This window comes from Eretmochelys imbricata, chromosome 3 (assembly GCF_965152235.1).
Source record: "Eretmochelys imbricata isolate rEreImb1 chromosome 3, rEreImb1.hap1, whole genome shotgun sequence".
NCBI classification, from domain to species: Eukaryota; Metazoa; Chordata; order Testudines; family Cheloniidae; genus Eretmochelys; species Eretmochelys imbricata.
The window spans coordinates 43,978,239-43,999,701 of NC_135574.1; the positions used below are offsets into that span (position 1 = coordinate 43,978,239).

At 38.9% G+C, this 21,463-nt stretch overlaps 1 protein-coding gene across 1 annotated transcript in view; it reads right to left on the minus strand.

Annotated features, from left to right (window-relative positions):
- The window catches only part of CSMD1 (CUB and Sushi multiple domains 1), a 1,692,034-nt gene extending 1,671,353 nt beyond the window's left edge, over nucleotides 1-20,681 (minus strand). Inside the window, exons 1-2 of the mRNA XM_077812120.1 lie at nucleotides 20,612-20,681; nucleotides 19,766-19,982 (exon numbers count right to left, since the gene is read on the minus strand). Of these exons, the coding sequence (XP_077668246.1) occupies nucleotides 19,766-19,982; nucleotides 20,612-20,681 (287 nt within the window). The remainder of the gene's footprint in view (nucleotides 1-19,765; nucleotides 19,983-20,611) is intronic.
- Between the last annotated feature and the right edge of the window lie 782 nt (nucleotides 20,682-21,463).

Consider the following 21,463-nt stretch of genomic DNA (forward strand, 5'->3'; position numbering starts at 1 on the left):
AGAGGTACAGGAGTTTGTACATTCTTTGTAAATAAACAAAACTGCATTAAAGAAAAAGCTCTCTCTAATTTCTATTCCCAACTGTAACACCCACAGCGCCTCAAACTTTGACTAACCCCTTTTCCTTTCTAAATGAAATAGCCCTAATCTTTTTACTCTCTCCTCACAAGGAAGCCTCTCCATATCACTAATCCAGACTAGTTGCACTTCTGTGTACTTTTTCCAGTTCTACTGAATCTTTTCTGAGACAAAAAAATGAAAATAATACTTAGGTTGTAGGTGTATCATTGATATATAAAATGTAATTTACTGTATTATTCTCTTTTCTAAAAGTAGCATGGATCTTGTATGTTATCTGATATTATCATGATTATGATATTATCTTGTTCTTTGTAATTTTTCACTCTAATCCGGTGTAGCAAAATTTATATTTAATAGGCTGAAATATATGCTACAATACTACTTAGAAAAGCCATTACCAGAAAATATAATACTGATGGACTACAAAATAGTTCTAAAAATAAAGAAGGAATTCAGATTTGGCATTTTAAATAGTGTGCAACAAAATATTGCACCAACCAACCAGAAATCACACAAAGGGTTACCATGGTATTTTACTAGCCTACTGTAGTTCAAAAGTAAAATACATAGAGATTCATGATGAAGTGTGTTTTTACCCAAAAATTAGAATTGGATGACATGACAGAAACTTAAGATGAAATAAGGAAACATCAGGTCCACCCTAGGGCCCAGAAAATCATGTAGGAGGAGTACCTGTGCAAAAGCCCTACCCTACTGTTCCATCAGAGGATGGGGTGGTAGGGATTGTACCTCACAGAATAGATTATTGGGCCAGTTGCCTGCTAAATCCAGCCAAACAAACCAAGGCCATCTGCACAGAGACCAGGTGTCTATGCACCAGCTCTGTCCTCCCCCCAACCCCATCTCCTTTGAGGCATCTCTGGCCACAGCTGCCTGCAGGATGTGAGTAAGGGGACTTTGCAGAAAACATAATAGCATGCTGCAGCACAGGGCCAGACAGAATACTGATTACATCCACAGGCTCTGCTATCACTAGACACTAGACATGGTGTGCCTTAACAGACCACCAAATAGTAGCCTTGCATGTCTTATCTATTGAGACCTTTCTATTTTCTACCCATGAACCATCCAAAATACGATACGTGTGGGCTCAAATGGAGCCAAAATCATCCATTTCTGCTCTATTGACAATATTGTGACATACTGTAGGTGTATATGACATTTAACAAATATGTAGGAAGATAAGATTCCTGCCCTGAGTAGCTCATGTAGACAGATCCAATTATTCAACGATCTGGCATGACAGTAGGAGCAGATGATAGTTTTGGAAAGAAGATAACTAATTGAAGGTTTCTGCCTTGTGTGTCTTCCTAATAAAACACCACTCAACAGAAGTTGGAAAGGTGATTCACCTTACTGAGGTGAGAATTAACATGAACTATTAGGTAACAAATGCAAGATAGAGAAAAAGAAAATGTCTGGTTGGATAAGACTGCCAACTACTTTATGTGCTATTGTAGAAAGAGATGTTACTAAAGGAAGCTTTACAACTGAAAGGATGAACAAGAAGTAATGAGGTCAATGTTCAAAATGCAGGACACAAAAAATGGAATATCTTGAGACTCCATTTTGTCAAAGCTCTCCTGACCAAGGACAGGAGAATACTAACTGATAACATGAAATAAAAGACTAGAGAATGTGACCAAAAAAAAAAAAAAAGCTATGAACTTAAACACCAACAGTGGTATGGATGGTCATAACTTTAACAATCAAGGTGTTGATTTGAAAACCTTTATCTTGGAATAAATCCAGTATACAGTATACCAAAATCAACATTTTTCATCCACACAAAGGTATCCCTTGATTATATAATAATAAAGACTGAAGATGGATGATCTGGAATTAGGTGATACAGATGATACAAAATTACTCAAGATACTTAAGTCCTAAGCAGACTGTGAAGAGCTACAAAAGGATCTCACAGAACTGGGTGACTGGACAACAAAATGGCAGATGAAATTCTATGATTATAAATTCAAAGTAATGGACATGGGAAAACATAATCCCAATTATAGATATAAAATGATGGGGCCTAAATTAGTTTTTACCACTCAAGAAAGATCTTGGAGTCATTGTGGATAGTTCTCTGAAAACATCCACTCAATGTGCAGTGGCAGTCAAGAAAGTGAACAGAATGTTGGGAATCATTAAGAAAGAGATAGATAATAAGACAGAAAATATCATATTGCCTCTATATAAATCCATAGTATGCTCACATCTTGAATACTGCGTGCAGATGTAGTTGCCCCCTACTCAAAAAAGGTATATTGGGGTTGGAAAAGGTTCAGAAAAGGGCAACAAAAATGATTGGGGTATGGAATAGCTTCCATATGAGGAGAGATTAATAAGACTGGACTTTTCAGTTTGGAAAAGAGCTTCCATATGAGGAGAGATTAATAAGACTGGACTTTTCAGTTTGGAAAAGAGAAAATTAAGAGGTGATATTATTGAGGGCTATAAAACTGGGTGGAGAAAGTAAATAAGGAAGTGTTATTTACTCCTTCTCATAAAATACAAACTAGGGGTCACCAAATGAAATGAATAGGCAGCAGGTTTAAGCCAAACAAAAGGAAGTATTTCTTCACACAATGCGCAGTCAATCTGTGGAACTCCTTGCAAGAGGATGTTGTGAAGGCCAAGACTATAACAGGTTCAAAAAATGAACTAGATAAATACATGGAGGATAGGTCTATCAATGGCTATTAGCTAGGATGGGAAGGGATGGTGTCCCTACCTTCTGTTTACCAGAAGCTGGGAATGGGTGACAGGGGATGGATCACTTGATGATTACCTGTTCTGTTCATTCCCTCTGGGGCACCTGGCATTGGCCACTGTTGGAAGACAGGATACTGGGCTAGATGGACCTTTGATCTGACCCAGTATGGCCATTCTTATATATGACCACAGGTAACCACTGGTACTGTCTCCCTACAGGACTGAAGATAGAGGGCTCCCTGACACAGTCTCCTGTCTTCCAGACATGGGAGAAGGAAAACCTAGTCCTCACCAGATTCCTACCTGTTGCTTCCCAGCCCTATATAAGGGTTCAGAGATTAAAGGGGATATTCATCCTGACAGCCTGTCACCATTCCCCACCATTGTGCAGAGGTTTGAGGACTAAAGAACAGATTTCTCCCCACCATTTCAGACATACATACTGGTTACTCCACAGCTCTGCAAAGGAATCCCTGCTGACAAACTCTCTGTGTTACTAGTGGACTCCCTATTTCATGGCCCAGGAAACACGTTCACATGAGCTCCCTCCAGAGCTATGCATGTGAGGGTTGTAATGATGCTAGTACATGAGACAGGAGGTGCAACTGATAATCAACCAAACTGTGAAACAAATTCTACCTGAAGTGATCACACGTGCCCAGAGTAAACACATGGGAAAAAACATTACAATTTGTGCAGCAGCATTTGGGGAATAAGATTAATTGAACATGATGGTAAGAGGCAAACATTAAGCTATACACATACTGCAATATTGGTGTTGGCCCTCTTCAGGAGGTGCACCATCTCTTGAATAAGAGAATGCAATATTAATTTCTACAAATATACTTCAACCTTCCTGCAGTTTATCAATAGGAATTATTCTGGTTGAATAAGATTACAGAACCCATTCTGCCTGAAAATTATCACATTAAATTAAACTTTACCAGTTTGTATTTTACAACTTTAAAGACAATCTGCTGGAAAGGGATTTTTTTTTTTTATCTTTGATTGCTGAATTCTGTGTTTCTTTGAATTTTTGATACTGAAACAGAATTGATAGTCAATCAAATTTTATACTGTTACATATTAATAATAGATTTTGCTTATTCTATTGGATGTGTCTTGAACTTATTTTACCAGTCCTATGCTCCGTTTAGTTTAGTTTTCCTTATTCAGTGTTCTAAAACATTTTAAAATGTATAGATAAGATTTTAAAATATTTTCTATTAATTCTTGATGGGACTATGTTTACCTTTATTGAGATTTTAATAACTTAGTCTGGTTACAATTATGAATTTTTATTTTCTGATGCCTGAAGAATATAACTGCTGTGGCAACTAAGATAAGTAATGTAGTCTAATATTACCATCTGTTATTTTCTTTTTGCCATTTTGCTTTCTTTTGGTGACATTGTTCACACTATCTTCTACAAATAGAACTACAGTGCAAATGTGATTTTTTTTAAAATTATTCTTGTAACTTTCTTTGTGAAGGACTCTGTCAGCATACAAATGAGTCCTACAGATGCAGGGAAACATAATTTTCAAAAGAACAGACAAAGAAAAACAAAAAGTCCATCTGTTTCAACAGAGCTGTTTCCTGTCAAGACAGAAGGGGGTGTGCCACCAACATCAATATCATTTCCTCATTATGTTTAGTTCTAGCCAGTCAGCATGCAGGCATGCCTTCATGATGATAAATATATTGGACCAAATCCTGAGGTCCTCATCCAGTTTTCACTCAAATGAGAGTCTGAGTGAAAAAACAACTCAAGATTTTTGCATTTCACCCATTGCAAAAATATACTGGAAGTCACAAAATGCCAAAACCCAAGGACCTCACTGACATCAATGGGTGCTTTCTTGAGTAAGCAATTAAGTAAGGTCCTTCAGGTTTGAGCTAAATATTGAAGGGCTATCTGATTTGGACTAGATTATTTTCAAGAGTGCTTTTTAAATGGGGAATTGATCATTTGTGAAATATGCCAATTTAGCAAAGAAGAAGAATCTGCATCCTCTATTTAGCCACAGAAAAATAGAGCACAGGCCATGAGAATGCATAGTTCCACACATCGACCCATCAAGATGCTTCAACACCATGGCAACATATCTTCATTATGCTTCAATGGTCACTCAGTCCTGACCAGTTGGCTGAGGCTGCCAGTGACAATACCAATCACTGCCAATTATGACAGTGCTTCTTGTATCAGAAAATGGACTGAGATCATCAGTTAATTTCACACAGACAATCAAATGTCCAGCAGATGTAACAATGTATTATTACTATTTGGTCAGATTTGAATCCATCAGAAATATATTCTGACAATACTGACAACATCCTATAAAGTACCGTGTATTTTAATGTTAAAATGTCAGATCTTCTATTTAGTTAACTGAAAAATGGCACTTTTCACCAACATAAGTCAGCCTTATGTACAATGGATTACAGAGGCTAGATTAAAAGGTACTAATTAAATAGATAATTATCATGGTTATTTAGTATTACTATGAAAATAGAGTTTGATATTTGTTAATTTAATCACAAATGGCCAGACTCCAACATCTATATTGGTATCAAGTTGCACCTTACTGTGTCCAACTATTTGGTAAGGTGAGAACTGGTGTCAAAATCTGTTCCAAAGAAAATATGGGTTTAGAAAAATATTTTGTACACCATTTTTAACAACAGGACAAAAGTTCTGCTTTCTGCCACATATAAACAAAATGGAAAGTAAATGAGAGTCAATGATACTAAGCTGAGAGAGAGAGAGAGAAACTGTATAGAAAATGACTACATAACTACAGACAGCAACATACCCCTCAAGGATCAGTCTTTAATCCCACAAATATGGAGTACATGATATAGATTCACGATGTAACAAATTCCTTTGCTTGTTTTACTGGTAAAGATTGTGTACAGCATGCCATGCAAAATCCAGCCTGGTTTTTATATATTGCAAATATAAATAGATTGGTAATATGTGTAATATTAGGCTTTCTTCAAGACAGTTGTTTTGTTTTTAGAAGTTTTTATTCTTTTCATAATTTGGTTCTGTAGCTTCTTTTCTGTATTAGAAATATGATTTACAGTATAGCAAATTGGTTTCAGTTTTTAAAACTACAGTTTTTTCTATTTAGTTCCTATGACTTCTAAGCCTGTAGATGATTCGGTACTGACATGATTTCTTTCTAGCAACTTGAAATAAATCCTGTGTCTTACCTTTCATAAGAATACTATCTCTAGTACTCACTGCCATAGCATGCTTAAATCTCAAATGCAAAGGCTCCCGAGACTTTTAGGGTGAAATTCACTCTTCATCACACAAAATTCAAGTAAAGAGACTTTACTGAGGAAACTGACAACTGGAATGGAACCACTAAACTGTAGACAGACTGAGGGTGGGGCGGGGCAGGCTGAATTCAGGAATTCAGCCACTCTGCACACCCACCTGGATTTTCTGGGTCCCTTGGGTCCCCAGTGCCTTCCCAGTTCATTCAAAATGGGGCTGTTATTCAAAGATGACCATGAGTCTTTTTCCAAGCAATCCTGGAAATACAGATGCCCCACCACAGAAGTGTCATCTTCTCACCATCTCCCCCACCCTGTATAATCCCATCAAAGCTCTTAAAGGTAGATAATCTTAGCAGGGCTCTCTCTCTTATAATATAAAGGGATTTTGCAGTAAATACTCTTCCAAATTAATAAGAAATAATTATAGCAGAGCAACAGCTCTGCTAAGGTTAAGATGTACTCTTTTTTGAGTCTGCCATTTTAATTAAACAATTGTATCACTGAACACAGGGATATTTTTAAGGAGTCTTTGTTGGGTCTAGTGTCTGTATTCATGTAATTGTTTATATGTGTTTTAATGCCACATTAATTATTTGTATGGCCAAGATAACATGATATTTATTAGGTCTTCTTATCATATTTAAGTTTCCAATTGTGTAAATATTGGAACAAATCCAACTCCCGGGGTTTCTCTCAGCCCAATAAGTGGCCATAAGGTGGGGAGGAGTGAAAGCCTGTGAAAAATAAACACAAACCCTGAAATGTGTATTTACTGCTTTTACCTGAGTACTAAAATGTTAGTATTATACACTCATGTAGATCTCAAATGGAAAGCTAAGGTCATCAAGTCACTCCAGTTAAGAGGACCTTCACAAGGCCTGTGAATCACTTAAATCCCATTTAAGCCATATTTTGAGGTCTTAAGTGTTGCACAGATGTGAACTGCACTCATTGACACACACACACACACACAGCTTTTTACTACCAAGCTTTATAAAAAGAAATCAATGAGTTGAGAAGTATGGATGGCAAAGTGGTCTCAAACACTATGAAAATGATGAATAAGTTATCCTCTAGAGCAATGGGTCCAGATTCCATACCAGATTGCAGGTTTAATTAGAGGGTCAAATAATTTTAGATCAACCACATGCAAAGCCACACAAAACTAACTATTGAAAATACCTTGTTCGTGGAAAATTGCAGTTTAAGATTTTCAAAGTACCTCAGAAACTTGGAGAAAAGATAATTGGATTTAGATATCCAACCCACTTAGGTAGCTATCAAAATCTCAGCAGCACTGTTCACAAAAACATTGATATTTGGATTATTCAGAGAAGAAACAAATGTAGCAAATGCATGTGAAGAGTATGTGTCTGTAGTGCACTTAGGGATGTATGGGTATATTTTATAGCTTAAGGTGATTTTAAAGAGGCATAGCAAGTCACTTGGGCCGGACTCCTACATGGGCCTGGGCTCCCCAGGGAAATAATGAGTACTTTCAACTTTTACTGAAAGCTACTCAAGTCTATTCAATTGAGTGAGTGGGAATTTTACATACATGGAAGTATGATTAAAAGGTCTGAATTAATTGGTTCATAATAAAGAAACCTGGGCACGTTTGTTGATGTTCCTCTACAGCCTGTACTTGAGTAAGATTCTTCTTATTCATTGACAGTCAGAAAATCACAGTGCTTCAATTTATCACGACAAAAATTGTCTTTCTTAGTAAACTGTCAAATTAAAATGCTCTGCGTATCATTATTGATCTGTCTGCAGGTAGCCATTAGATTTGTTAGTTTAGAATAATGCATTTTATAGATCTTCCTTGAGTTAGAAGTTTAATAATATCAGAAAATAATAGCTATAATTATTTAGGCTCTGAGGAGCTTATAGGGAAATTTTATGCTTTTGTTTTTAGGGATGAGGAACCCAGACAAAATAAACAATCACGGAATATGAATATTACTGCGTTTACATAAAAGGTAGTATCTACTTGTGCACATAGCTTTATTACTTTGATCCACTTATTTGTACTACATGGATAAGATGCTAGATACCTCACAGTAGAGATAGCAGGTGCTTCTAATTTGGAATTTAGATGTAATAACAAATTAGGAGCATTTTGACTTTAAGATCTTTGTTGCAGGGATTGTCTTCTATTTTTAAGTTTTTGCAGAGCTTACCAAACTGAAGCCCTGATCCTAGGAGGGTCTTCTGGACATTGTTATAATACAAATATAATAAATGATATATGTAACAAGGAGGGGCTTGTCCTATCCCACAGGCTATAAGCCGAGGATGTGGTGCCCACCCAGTCTCTTTCAAGCACTTTTATTCTCTTTCATAAGTAAACAAACCAAAAACAGTCATTTAACTCACTCTTTGCTCTCAGGTTTCAGGGTCACCAGCACACTGATCCTGGCAACTTCCTGAGCACCTAGCTACTTGTTATAAGAGCTCAACACAGGAGCTCCACTACACTGTGGCTTCCCTTCCCCTGGCAAAGCCTGGCCCAATCAATTTCACCCACACTTGGCCTCTAGCAGCCTTTTCATAGTCACAGGTGTAGCTCAGTCCATTTAATTGGCTGCATTGGGCTTACCTGCTCTGACACAGGGGAGCTGGGCCCAGTCTGCTTGCAGGCACCAGCTGCCCAGTGACATCTCTCTCCCCTTTTAGGGAAAAATAGATGGGGGCGGGTTTCCCCAAAGACATAATTTATAGCACTCCAGGACTCCAAAATTTCCCCAAACCAACCAAAATATTCTCCTTAGTCACTTAGCATAAGAAACCCCATGCAGCATTTCACATAAATACTGCCCCATCACTGAGTATTTTTCCAGTCCCATGGCTCCTAACACAGTCCCTAAAGCAAAACCCTTAGCAAAACCCTTAATCCCAGTTGCCCAAAGTCTTATACAATGGGGTCATGAACCCAGCCTCACCTGGCACAGTCAACATACAGTCTAACCTTCTCTACCTAGACTTTGAGTTCCCTACCTACATAGGCTTTTCAATCTCTGCACAAAGTTTATACTTCAGTCTCAAGTTCATGGAAAGTGACAAGTAGGTGTTCTGCTTCCTTGTCAGTGAGATGAAGATCTGTCATGAGTTGTTCTTTCTTGTGCTTGAGGTTCTGTAACTCACATTCTGTTGCTTCCAATCACTCTGTAAGCTCCCTGGTCTGAAGGATGGGAGCTATAAGAGTGGAATTCGCTATATCCTGCCCCATACCAGAGCCTTATATCCATGCCAGACCCCTCATGTTAGCCTCTATTTGTTGGTATGATCCCATCTGACTCCCCACACTAACCTGTATAATGGGGAAGTTAGTTGGGTCCCTCGGGGTTTGAGACTCAATTTGGGTCTCACAGTACTCTGCTGAGACTGGGACTCTGTCTTGGCTCCCACAGTAGCTGGCTTACTTTGAGACTCAGTTTCAGTCTCTGCTGGCTTCAGTTCCTTGGTACTTTTCCCTATTTGGGTCTGAGACAATTCTTTTTGCAGGATCAAACATTGTTGCTTCTCTTTCTCAATCTTCACCCAGACCCAGGCTAACTCTTCTTCTAAAGCCAGTAGGTGTTTGATAATCCACCCTCCCCCCCCCCCACCATGAGCTGCTTACATCATCCAACTCATCATCCAAGAGTAACAAGAAGGGTTTCTTCAGGTATGTTAGCAACAAGAAGAAAGTCAAGGAAAGTGTGGGCCCCTCACTGAATGAGGGAGGCAACCTAGTGACAGAGGATGTGGAAAAAGCGAATGTACTCAATGCTTTTTTTGCCTCTGTCTTCACGAACAAGGTCAGCTCCCAGACTGCTGCACTGGGCAGCACAACATGGGGAGGAGGGGACCAGCCCTCCATGAAGAAAGAAGTGGTTTGGGACTATTTAGAAAAGTTGGACGAGCACAAGTCCATGAGGCCGGATGCGCTGCATCCGAGAGTGCTAAAGGAGTTGGCGGATGTGATTGCAGAGACATTGGCCATTATCTTTGAAAACTCATGGCGATTGGGGGAGGTCTCGGACGGCTGGAAAAAGGCTAACGTAGTACCCATCTTTAAAAAAGGGAAGAAGGAGGATCCTGGGAACTACAGGCCAGTCAACCTCACCTCAGTCTCTGGAAAAATCGTGGAGCAGGTCCTCAAGGAATCAATTCTGAAGCACTTAGAGGAGAGGAAAATGATCAGGAACAGTCAGCATGGATTCACCAAGGGAAAGTCATGCCTGACTAATCTAATTGCCTTCTATGATGAGATAACTGGCTCTGTGGATGAGGGGAAAGCAGTGGACGTGTCGTTCCTTGACTTTAGCAAAGCTTTTGACACGATCTCCCACAGTATTCTTGCCAGCAAGTTAAAGAAGTATGGGCTGGATGAATGGACTATAAGGTGGATAGAAAGCTGGCTAGATTGTCGGGCTCAACAGCTAATGATCAATGGCTCCATGTTGAGTTGGCAGCCAGTATCAAGTGGAGTGCCCCAAGGGTCAGTTCTGGGGCTGATTTTGTTCAATATCTTCATTAATGATCTGGAGGATGGTGTGGATTGCACCCTCAGCAAGTTTGCAGATGACACTAAACTGGGAGGAGAGGTAGATACGCTGGAGGGTAGGGATAGGATACAGAGGGACCTAGACAAATTAGAGGATTGGGCCAAAAGAAATCTGATGAGGTTCAACAAGGACAAGTGCAGAGTCTTGCACTTTGGACGGAAGAATCCCATGCACCGCTACAGACTAGGGACCAAATGGCTAGCCAGCAGTTCTGCAGAAAAGGACCTAGGGGTTACAGTGGACGAGAAGCTGGATATGAGTCAATAGTGTGCTCTTGTTGCCAAGAAGGCTAATGGCATTTTGGGATGTATAAATAGGGGCATTGCCAGCAGATCAAGGGACGTGATCATTCCCCTCTATTTGACTTTGGTGAGGCCTCATCTGGAGTACTGTGTCCAGTTTTGGGCCCCACACTACAAGAAGGATGTGGAAAAATTGGAGAGAGTCCAGCGGAGGGCAACAAAATTGATTAGGGGACTGGAACACATGACTTATGGGGAGAGGCTGAGGGAATTGGGATTGTTTAGTCTGTGGAAGAGAAGAATGAGGGGGGATTTGATAGCTGCTTTCAACTACCTGAAAGGGAGTTCCAAAGAGGATGGATCTAGATTGTTCTCAGTGGTAGCGGATGACAGAACAAGGAGTAATGGTCTCAAGTTGCAGTGGGGGAGGTTTAGGTTGGATATTAGGAAAAACGTTTTCACTAGAAGGGTGGTGAAACACTGGAATGTGTTACCTAGGGAGATGGTGGAATCTCCTCCCTTAGAAGTTTTTAAGGTCAGGATTGACAAAGCCCTGGCTGGAATGATTTAGTTGGGGATTGATCCTGCTTTGAGCACGAGGTTGGACTAGATGACCTCCTGAGGTCCCTTCCTACCCTGATATTTTATGATTCTATGAACTCTTGTTGATACTTGCTAAAATGATCTCTTAGTCTTTGGGGATGGTCATTATCCCCCATTCAGCCTCCCTTTGCCATCTTTATTATGACCTCTACCCCTCTTACTTCCTTTTCTAGTTAACCCCTAACCCCCTTAGTCCTGGTCTTTTTTAGTCCCTGCTTTATGCGGACTGAGAAGCCTCCCCAGTGACTCCTAGGAACTGTTGGTGAAGACAGATTCTTAACTACCCTGATACGTAGACGAACTCTCTGACCCTGAATCTCCAGGTCAACTTTGGCTGTGGGGTAGATGTGGCTCTCTCCATGGATACATAAGACCTGTATTGGGAGATGCTGGTCTATTATTTATCCTTGACCAATCTTCCCTGACAAGAGTGCACACATAACGAGTTTACATGTCCCTTAGCCACTCTTATTTTCAGTCTAACTGGTACTACCCAGAGCCAGCCTCCCTGAATTCTGAGTGGACCCCCACCACCTGGTCATGCTGTAGTAACAGCCTAGGTAGTCACATTCCATAACCAGACAACTCTATTTAATGTACGTGGGCTGGCCACACTGAGCATGTGATGGGGCCACTTGGTCCATCCCATCCGAGTGTTTCTGCTAAACTGTGGGGCCACATGGCCCATTGTAGGTCCTGTCTCTCTCCCAGGTTTTAGCCTCTCATGGTCTTTTCCCCTTGACAGCTTCCCTGGGACATCCCTTGTTCACCCCACCACCCCCCAAGTTGGTCATATCACTCTGGTTGCTCTTCTTCTTCAGCCTCAAAAAAGGCTTCAGTTTGCTTCATAGCTTCTCTACCTGAGATCAGCTAAAACTGCCTTGCCCAGCTCTGTACTCCCGTGGGTAGAATCTTTAGGAATTATTCCAATATAATCTGGCTCATAACCCTCTCTATTGAGCTGGTCTCAGGGCAGAGCTACTGCCTTCCAAGATCTCAGTTTCTGGGCTGTCATGCCTCTGGAGGAAATAGTTCCACCTGAAACCAGTGTCCCTATGCCCCAGGAGTCAGCCCTAATCAGTCTAAAATAGCTACCTTCATTACTAGATAGGAGTTTTTCTTGTCATTGTTTACCACCCAGTAAGCTGCCTGCGCATCACTGCTATTCAGGTCACCCATGTCAAATCCTCCTAGGCCACTGCCTTTGCCACCCTCTCTAACACAGGGAGGAAGGCCTAGGGATCATTTTCTAGTCCAAACTTCTGCCAGGGCAAGCCAACCAAGGGTTCCATTGCTGATTGTGTTTCCTGGTGCTCCTAGGGCCAATCATTTCTGCAGCCACTCCTGCTGTTGGAAGTGGATTTCTTGACACCTCTGTTGATGCTGCAAACTGGGCTTCCTGCTGCTTCTGTTCATTCTCCATTAACTGCATAAGCAAGGCCTGAGTCTGCTGTTGCTATTTTCGTGGCCACTGTATTGCAGCCTTCTGCTGCTGCCATTTTGTCACAAACAAGAGATCATTTTCTATTCCACAGGCAGGCCAGATCCCAGTTCTGGTACCACATGTAACTGTGAGGGGCTTCTCCCTCCAACTCACCCAGACTATTGGTCAACTATGTAGTGCCACTCCACATTTCTTTCAAGTAGATTTTTTCTCTTCCACAAGAGAGTAAGTAAACAGAGAACAGTCTTAACTCATTCTTTGGTCTCAGGCTTCCTAGTGCCCCTCCCATGGTCACCTTGGCGACTTCCAAGTTCTAGTCAGATCATCCTTCTTCCTGAAGTAGTAGCCTCAGGGCTGCCTCCCTGAGTAACTACATTTAATATTTTTATTAGTTCACTTATGGCTTTATGACAACAGTGGTATCGCTTGGAGTATCTGATTTTGATAGGGTGCAAAGCTCCTTTTTCAGCCAAGAAGGGGCATGATCTGCCTAAGAATGAAAATGAGCAGTCCCCTGCCAGCTAGTATATATACTATGCACTGCACCATCTCTGAACTGGGGATGCATGTCACCCATTATCAAAGTTCTCAGCAGTGACTTCTTAGACATATTTTTGCATTGGTCAAAAAGCTCTTCTACCACATAAGTGGCCAGCACAACTCCACTTTCACCTCCACAACCCTGTATCCATTACTGTGTCAACACACTTGAGTGGTAAATGTCAATTAGATTTGCGTCTATTTTTACTGTAAATGATCAGGGCACACCATAACATTCTTGCTAAGTCAGAAAAGTTCTTCACTTTAAAAAATAACAAAACAATAAAAACAAAAGCCACCCACCATGATTTCAGTGTGCTACCATTGGTGTGTCATTAACATAAATATATAATACTAACTTGCAAGGATCATTAACCACCATTAATCACTGATTACTATACTAGGTTGTAGAAGTATTCTGTTAATAGTAAATTCACAATTCTCTAGAGATGTACAACATATTCAAAAATCTGAAAAAAAATTACTCAAAATACTGCTTTTCCTGATTTGAATTTGGGCTGTGCAAAATCATGTGCAATGGAAAGATAAAAATCTGCATTCAAAATTCCAAGTAGCAAAAAAGTTGATCACACAGTTCTGCCTTTCACAGACTTTTCCAGCAACTAACTCATTAGAAAGAGAGAGCAAGTCACTAGTCTCATAATCATTAGTTTATTTCCTCAATCTCAAAGAGAACAAAGATAAAAATGCTTTGCCAGAACACTTGTGAAGAGAACTCAGACTGTGGAAAAGGCTGGACATCTCAAGTCTGAGCTTATGAAATACAAGACAGTGGCTTAATAACCACCAAGGGCCCAACCTTAACTTCAGAGATATTTTTATCTGCAAAAACAGACAGCATTGGCCTCAGTCAGCAGTAGGAAAGAAATGAAGTACAGAAGCACACCAAGAGACTTTTTTTCCTGCTGGAGACAGGAAATATGAATTTAAAAAGGCAAATGAAGCACGTGTCCACAGGCAAGAAGATTTGTTTTTTCTTCCTCTACAGGAAGAAAGGCTGAGCCATATCAGCTCCAAATAATTCCGGAAAACAGTGCAGAACAACCTACTAAGTTCTACTGTGTGCTGCATTTATGTTTGTTAGAAAATTATAGGAATCTGTTTATTATAAGCTTACTGAATTTTTATGGCTAGCCTATTGAACCAAAAATATCTATTTTAAATAAACTGAATGATAACTGATAACAGCCAATATTGTATATGGACAGCAGTATACTTGTTGTTGATTGGCAACAAGCAGAAAGCATATCAGATAATAAAAGAGGAAAGATACAGTACATTACAAACCCACATCCATATAACTACAAATGTAGATTTAGGACCACATTTTCAAATATGGGTCCAACAAATGCACCCTATCTGCCAAAAGAGTCATTTGTGGATACAAACTAGATATTTACACATGCAAGTGTGTAGTGAGGTGTGTAATTAACAACTTTGTAACAATTTATAACCAATATGAGTTTGCCTGAACACAAACTAAAAATTATTAGTTTATCTTTAAAAGATTGTGAGAGGTGCCCAGAGCATTGGATGGATTCTCTTTTGTTAAAGAGTAGTAACAATCCAAATAAATACATCAAATAAACTGAGCAAGGCCTTTGGCCTCTAGCAGAAAATGGTTCAATTCTATATAACAGATCCTATGTGGGTAGTGCTGAAGCAAACAGTTACTTTTTAATGACAGCCATGTTATGAGAGAAATTGATTTAACAAAACCACAGCCACTTTGTGCACTTAGCCACCATTAACTGGAAGCAAGAACGCCATGTAGTCAGGAATAACTTGAGCTTTGCATAAGCATATGAAATAGCTGCAGCTGCCATTTTGCAGATAAGGATAGAAAGTAAAATTGGAAGAATCATGAGAATGGGCAGAAGTGTGGATATCTGACCTTGGATCTGGGTGTTCCCGATTATGATTTTTTTTCTGATCTCATGACTAGGAGCTGCTTGTTGATGTTAGAAAAGTTGTTAGTTTGAAAGTTATGTGCTTTGTTTTGAGCAACCTATAAAAAAATAAGTGTGTAAATTGGAGATGTTTGGATAAGTTTTCTATGAGCTCAGAGGCTGACATCCCACTTGCCAGAAGCTAAGTGGAAGGCTGCCCACTAGAAACTGCTGCTGACCACTCAACGTCATCTCAGACTTTGGGCAACTATATCTGGGTTTCTTTAGATTATTACTATTTTAGAGGTGATCTGTAGATGTAATAAAAAGGATTTTTTTGGGGGGGAGTGAAAACACTGACATGTATGCCAATCATTTATCAGATGGAGTTGTGTCCCCATCAATTTATTTCAAAAACTGCTTGAAGAAGGGAGAATAGAAGTTACTGTACTTTCAGGTTCAGAAAACCGCAGGTAACAGCCACATTTATTAACAGTTACCACACTGTGATAACTGAAATATGGCAGCATAACAACTGTGTTTATCTTAGACCATCCTGTGGTCATTTTTGGAAAAATGTTGACTTTGAAATGGTGTGAATTGCACACACACTAATGACATTATAACAGAATTATATGGTATGGCCACAGTTCACTACACTAACATAATTTGTAAGTTATAAGGTTCCACAGACAGAAACTCTGACACACTAATAAAGGCTTCCATTCAGGCAGTTCCATTTGCCCTGTCTCTCTTTTTGTTTCTCTTTGTGAAACTTGACCTCAGTGATTTTGCAAATATGAATCAAAGACGTTATGGTGTAACCCAAGCTTATACTTAGAGCAACTGACATTTCACATTTTTCAGTTGCACAAGATAAGTAAATATTATAATAGGTCTTAAAATGACAACTGAACTGTAAAAAATTGCTTAAATGTCTGTTTTAAATTCCCTTGTTCATAGAAGATAATGTATCTGTCAGTGGTGCACTAGTTTGTAGGTTAGTATTGTCGGTTCACATCTGTTGGTGCCTTGGCCCTTCTTGGTAGCTGGAACTTATCCCACTCTCTATGTCTCTTTGGATACTTTTCTCTTTATTTCTTTAAAAAAGCTACTTTCTACTACTACATACCACAGGCGCTGATGTTCCATTGTGCTGGAGGGTGATCAACTCCCAGCTCTGCCCTACGGCCCATCCCCACTCCATCCCTTTCCTCAAGGCCCCACCTCCACTCCACCCTGCCCCACCTCTTCCAGCCCTGTTCTGCCCTCTCCCCTGAGCGCATCATGTCCTCACTCCTCCCTCTTCCCCCAGCCTCCTGCATGTCACGAAACAGCTGATTGGGGGAGGAGGTGCCTGGATGGAGGGGGAGGCGCTGATTGGTGGAACCCGATAGAGGCAGGAGGTGCTGGGGGAGAGGGGGTGCTCAGCACCCACCATTTTTTCGCTGTTGGTGCTCCAGCCCCGAAGCACCGACGGAGTCTGTGCCTATGCTACATAGGATGTTATAGCTATAGTGCAAAGAAATAGACTACAAAAAATTTCCAGCTACTAAATTATGATACTTGAGCTACCAAGTACAACTCTTTTTAGTGTAGCAACAAATCAACAGAATCAATAGAAAGTGAGTTATAAGTAATAACTTTCTTGTTGGCTCAATGCACCACTGACTCATATCAATCCTCCACAAGAGTATCATACATTTGAATTCCAGTACAGCCCTAAATGCTGTTAGTTTTCATATAAGAAATGAACTTGTTTGCATATCAGAAATGAACAACTCTTCAAAAATATAAAATTCAAAGAAGTAATAATACATTTTATAGTATTTCCCCTAGATTAATTAGAATTTGGTTGTGTTTTGAAGAGTTCATCATAGATTGATAATGAAATACTGATGCTTTGCTAGAAGGAGTTTTTTCAATAATATAGAACTGACACATGTGATTTGATTATAACATGACATTATTAATCTGACTTTTTATACTTAGATTACACGATTCTACAATGAGGACTGAAGACACTGCTGTCACAGGTAGTATTCTGAACCACTCATTAATGTAGGTATGTGTATGCAAGCAGGGGAAATGACATTTCTAACTCATAGTGTAGACATAGGCTTATAATAACCAATGTCTACATATAAATCGTATAAATCACATATGGGTATCTGAGGTCAGATCAAAATTTCTCCCCATAACTTTTAAATATTTTTTTTTAAGAAATGTGATATTGTAAGAAGCACATGCACAGATATAAACTTTACAGCTACTTATTCTCTCTGCTTTTACCACAGCTTACATCAACTTGGTACATCACTACATTATCCCAAAACATTTTTCAACAGTTGGTCACTATTAAAAACTCAGTATTTATCAGCAGTATTGTGCTTTGCTATCAGTTTACAAAATTATCCTTTAGGTCAGTGGTTCTTAACCAGGGGTACATGCACCCTGGGGCAGAGGTCTTCCAAGGGGTACATCAACTCATCTAGATATTTGCTTAGTTTTACAACAGGCTACATAAAAACACTAGTGAAGTTAGTAGAAAGAAAAATCTCATCAATGACTTATTTATATTGTTCTATATATTATACACTGAAATGTCAGTACAGTATTTATATTCCAATCAATTTATTTTATAATTGTATGGTAAAAATGAGAAATTAAGCAGTTTCTTAGTAATAGTGTGCCATGACATTTTTGTATTTTTATATCTGATTTTGTAAGCAAGTAGTTTTTAAGTGAAGTGAAACTTTGGGGTACACAAGACAAAGCAGACTCCTGAAAGGGGTACAGTAGTCTGGAAACATTGAGAGCCGCTGCTTTAAGCGATTAGACAACATGTTAAGCTTGCTGAGTGTGTTGCTTCAGTCCAATGTAGTTTTGCTACAACCACCAAAATTTGGGTATCAAATGGATTTAATAAAGAAAATTATGTGAAAATCGGATTCCATTAAAATCATTTGAGAGGGTTATATGTGTTCATATCTGTAACTGAGGAATGACTGCATGATGATTAATGTAGCTTAATTATCCAAAAGGAAAATACACTGATATACATCTGGAAATGTATGCAAAGACATCAATAGCTATATTCTCTATGAAGGGTTCCAATTCTCTGTTACACCCTATCAGTGAAAAATAACACTATAATTTGCTAATATCTACTAAGCAATTTTCCATGAAATATGTAATTGTTATTTGTAACAAACATGAAGGGCACCCATGCATGTCTTCAGTTCAGCAAAGGCAAATATAAATTAAAGTTACAACACATGGAACATGCCAACAGAGATCTGTTGCTCAAATCTTGCTTTCACCTTCAAAACACTTTTGCAGACATTAATCATTACATCATCCCAAATGTATTTACTAGTATCCTCTCTATTTTATAAGTAGGTAAATGTAGGCAGAGAAAGGTCAAATGACTTTCTCAAGGTCAGAGGAAGAGTCAAATATCTGAGCCCTTGTTAAAATTCAGGGCCAAAATCCTGACAAGACTCCTACTGACTTCAATGAGGCCAGGATTGCACCTGAAGAGTTTATGCCTCTTACTCCTGTGCAGCCACACTGGTCTCTGAAGAAGTTTCTTCTAACAGATACATGCACCTTGGTGAAAAAAACCCCCACACATTTTAGCTTATTAGTACTAAAAGTATTTGACAGAAAAAGAAACATTATTCCTTTGATATAAGGCAAAACAAATACTAAAAATAAAAACTAGGTATATTGAAAAATGCATACCCCATATGTGGCACACAAGGATTGCAAGCAGTGCAATACCTTCACCATCTCTCCTGCTCTAAACTTTTTTGGATTGAATCGACAATCAGAAAATCTGAACATTCTCTTTGTCAAAACTGTTAATGGTATTGCACTCATATCTTTCATATTGCTTTTTTTTTTAGCAATATAATGTAGCTCTGAGGTACAAGAAATAAAAACAAACCAACAAACAACAGACATTGACTTGAAATTGTTTTTAGCTCTTGAGAAACCATGTATCTGAACAGAATATGGAAAGAGCACTACAAACAGCAATTGTAACAAAGTTAGTTTTTAAGTGCTGAATCCTACACATCTGGAGGGAAATTTATAGTCTGGCAAAATCCTGCAACTATTGTGGTTTTCACCCAAATTGTCATCATACAGATCTGAAACTTCAATTAGCTTCTTTAGCTAGTACGACTTATTTTTCCCCAAAGTGGGATGCGTTAGGAACAATAACGGGAAGGCATAAGAAAGCAGGTCCTCACAACACACTTCATCCAAAACACTGAAACATCAACGGAGTGTAGCTGTAAATATGATGTCGGAATATGGATTCATTATATACAACACATAAAAAAGAATGTACTTTACCTCACTTTTAAATTGCCTTGTTGTGGCTGTCCATCATAAATTGACAATATATCAAAATCTTCCTCAAGGGCAAAAGTGTGAAATGACAGTTGTATCCGGTTACGTTCTCCTGTGATAATGATCCATGTGCAGTTGGCATAATTTGGATAACCATGAGGAAATCCGGGACTTTCTATTGTACCATTTGGTCCCTGTACTAAACCTCCACAATTCTGACCTGGAAAAGAAGAAATGAAATTATGTCATTTTTGTCATACTTTTCTGCTGCTTTTTATGCCATTTGTTTTTAACCAATACCTATACCTGAACTTAATTGTTTGATAATTAATCCTTTATATGTCCACACAACAATCTTCTCCCTGGGGTCACTTTTCAAATGCCATCATTGGGCATTCTGAGGCACCCATAACCTTGCAGTCAGTCATTAATGCAGTTATTAAGTATCAAATTGAGCACCCAAATGCAAAGTTTAGTCACCTAATGTAGGTACCAAAGTTTGAACAATAAGCTACATTGTTTTTATAGTGTTTTTTAAAGCTATAAACTTAACAGAGTTTGTGTTACTCTGAAACACATTTTAATACTGAAAGCTAAAATATAGGCACGTTTCTGAATTACTTGCACTGAACACTAAGAGTCCTGCAATCACGGTAAATCATTATATAGTACATATTCTGTAATGTATGCAATCAGCAAAGAAAGGGTTAATTTTCTCAGCTTTCAAAAATTAATATATGAAGGTTCTGCTTATCATGCCCTTACTTCTAGTTTTATGCCTCCTGCAGAACTTTATGAGGGTACAGCAACTCATTCATAAGAAGTCCTCAGCAAATACTCTTGTCTCACTATGAACACTTCTGCTAACAGTGTAGCTGGTTTCATTAATCCTACATACCATAGAGCTACTGAAGCTCATAATTACTGTGAAGCTTAGAATTAAATTGTGTTATGATTAATGAAATATTAGTACAGGGAAAAGTTTGAGGACATGTTGCGTACTACAATGTTTGGATTCTTATGTGTAGCTCAAGCACTGTAAAAACAAGTATAATCCCAGCATTTATTGTTACACCTAAAACAGAAAATTATTTTAGACTAGTTTTATTTTTAACTTCACACTAGTAGGTCTTGGAGTATAAATCTTTTCTAAAAATGCTGTCAAATGCTTGTGGGAGGTTTCTAAATCTTAATAAAAGGATTTAATAAAAAGGATTTGCAGGAACTAAGGAACTAAGAAGTAACCATTTTCTACTAAATTTTAAATCTAGCAGTAACTCTAATGATTAGATATTAAAGCTCTGGGGATTCAATAGGTCATTAAAAGGAAAAGCTTTTCTAATATGTCTACTAATTGTTTCATATGAAGCCAATACAGACATTAGTACACATTTGTGAACAGTGAATGCATTAAATTATGAAACACAGCATGTTTCAGTTATACACTGTTTAATTGAATTTTCAAATGTTCTCATAGAACCTTTGGCAATCCATTGCATTCCTTCACCAACAACCATGGGAGAAGGAATGCCATCAGGGAATTCCTTTGGTATACAGGAACTCCCTCCTCACAGAAAGCCAGTACAGCCAGGTTCTGTGAGAGCCTTCCCACTCCATCTGAGCCCCAAGGGGATACCAGAGGACCAAGGGAATATGGTGAAGCAGAGCTACTAAAAGCAACTTGGCAACTGACCTAAGACC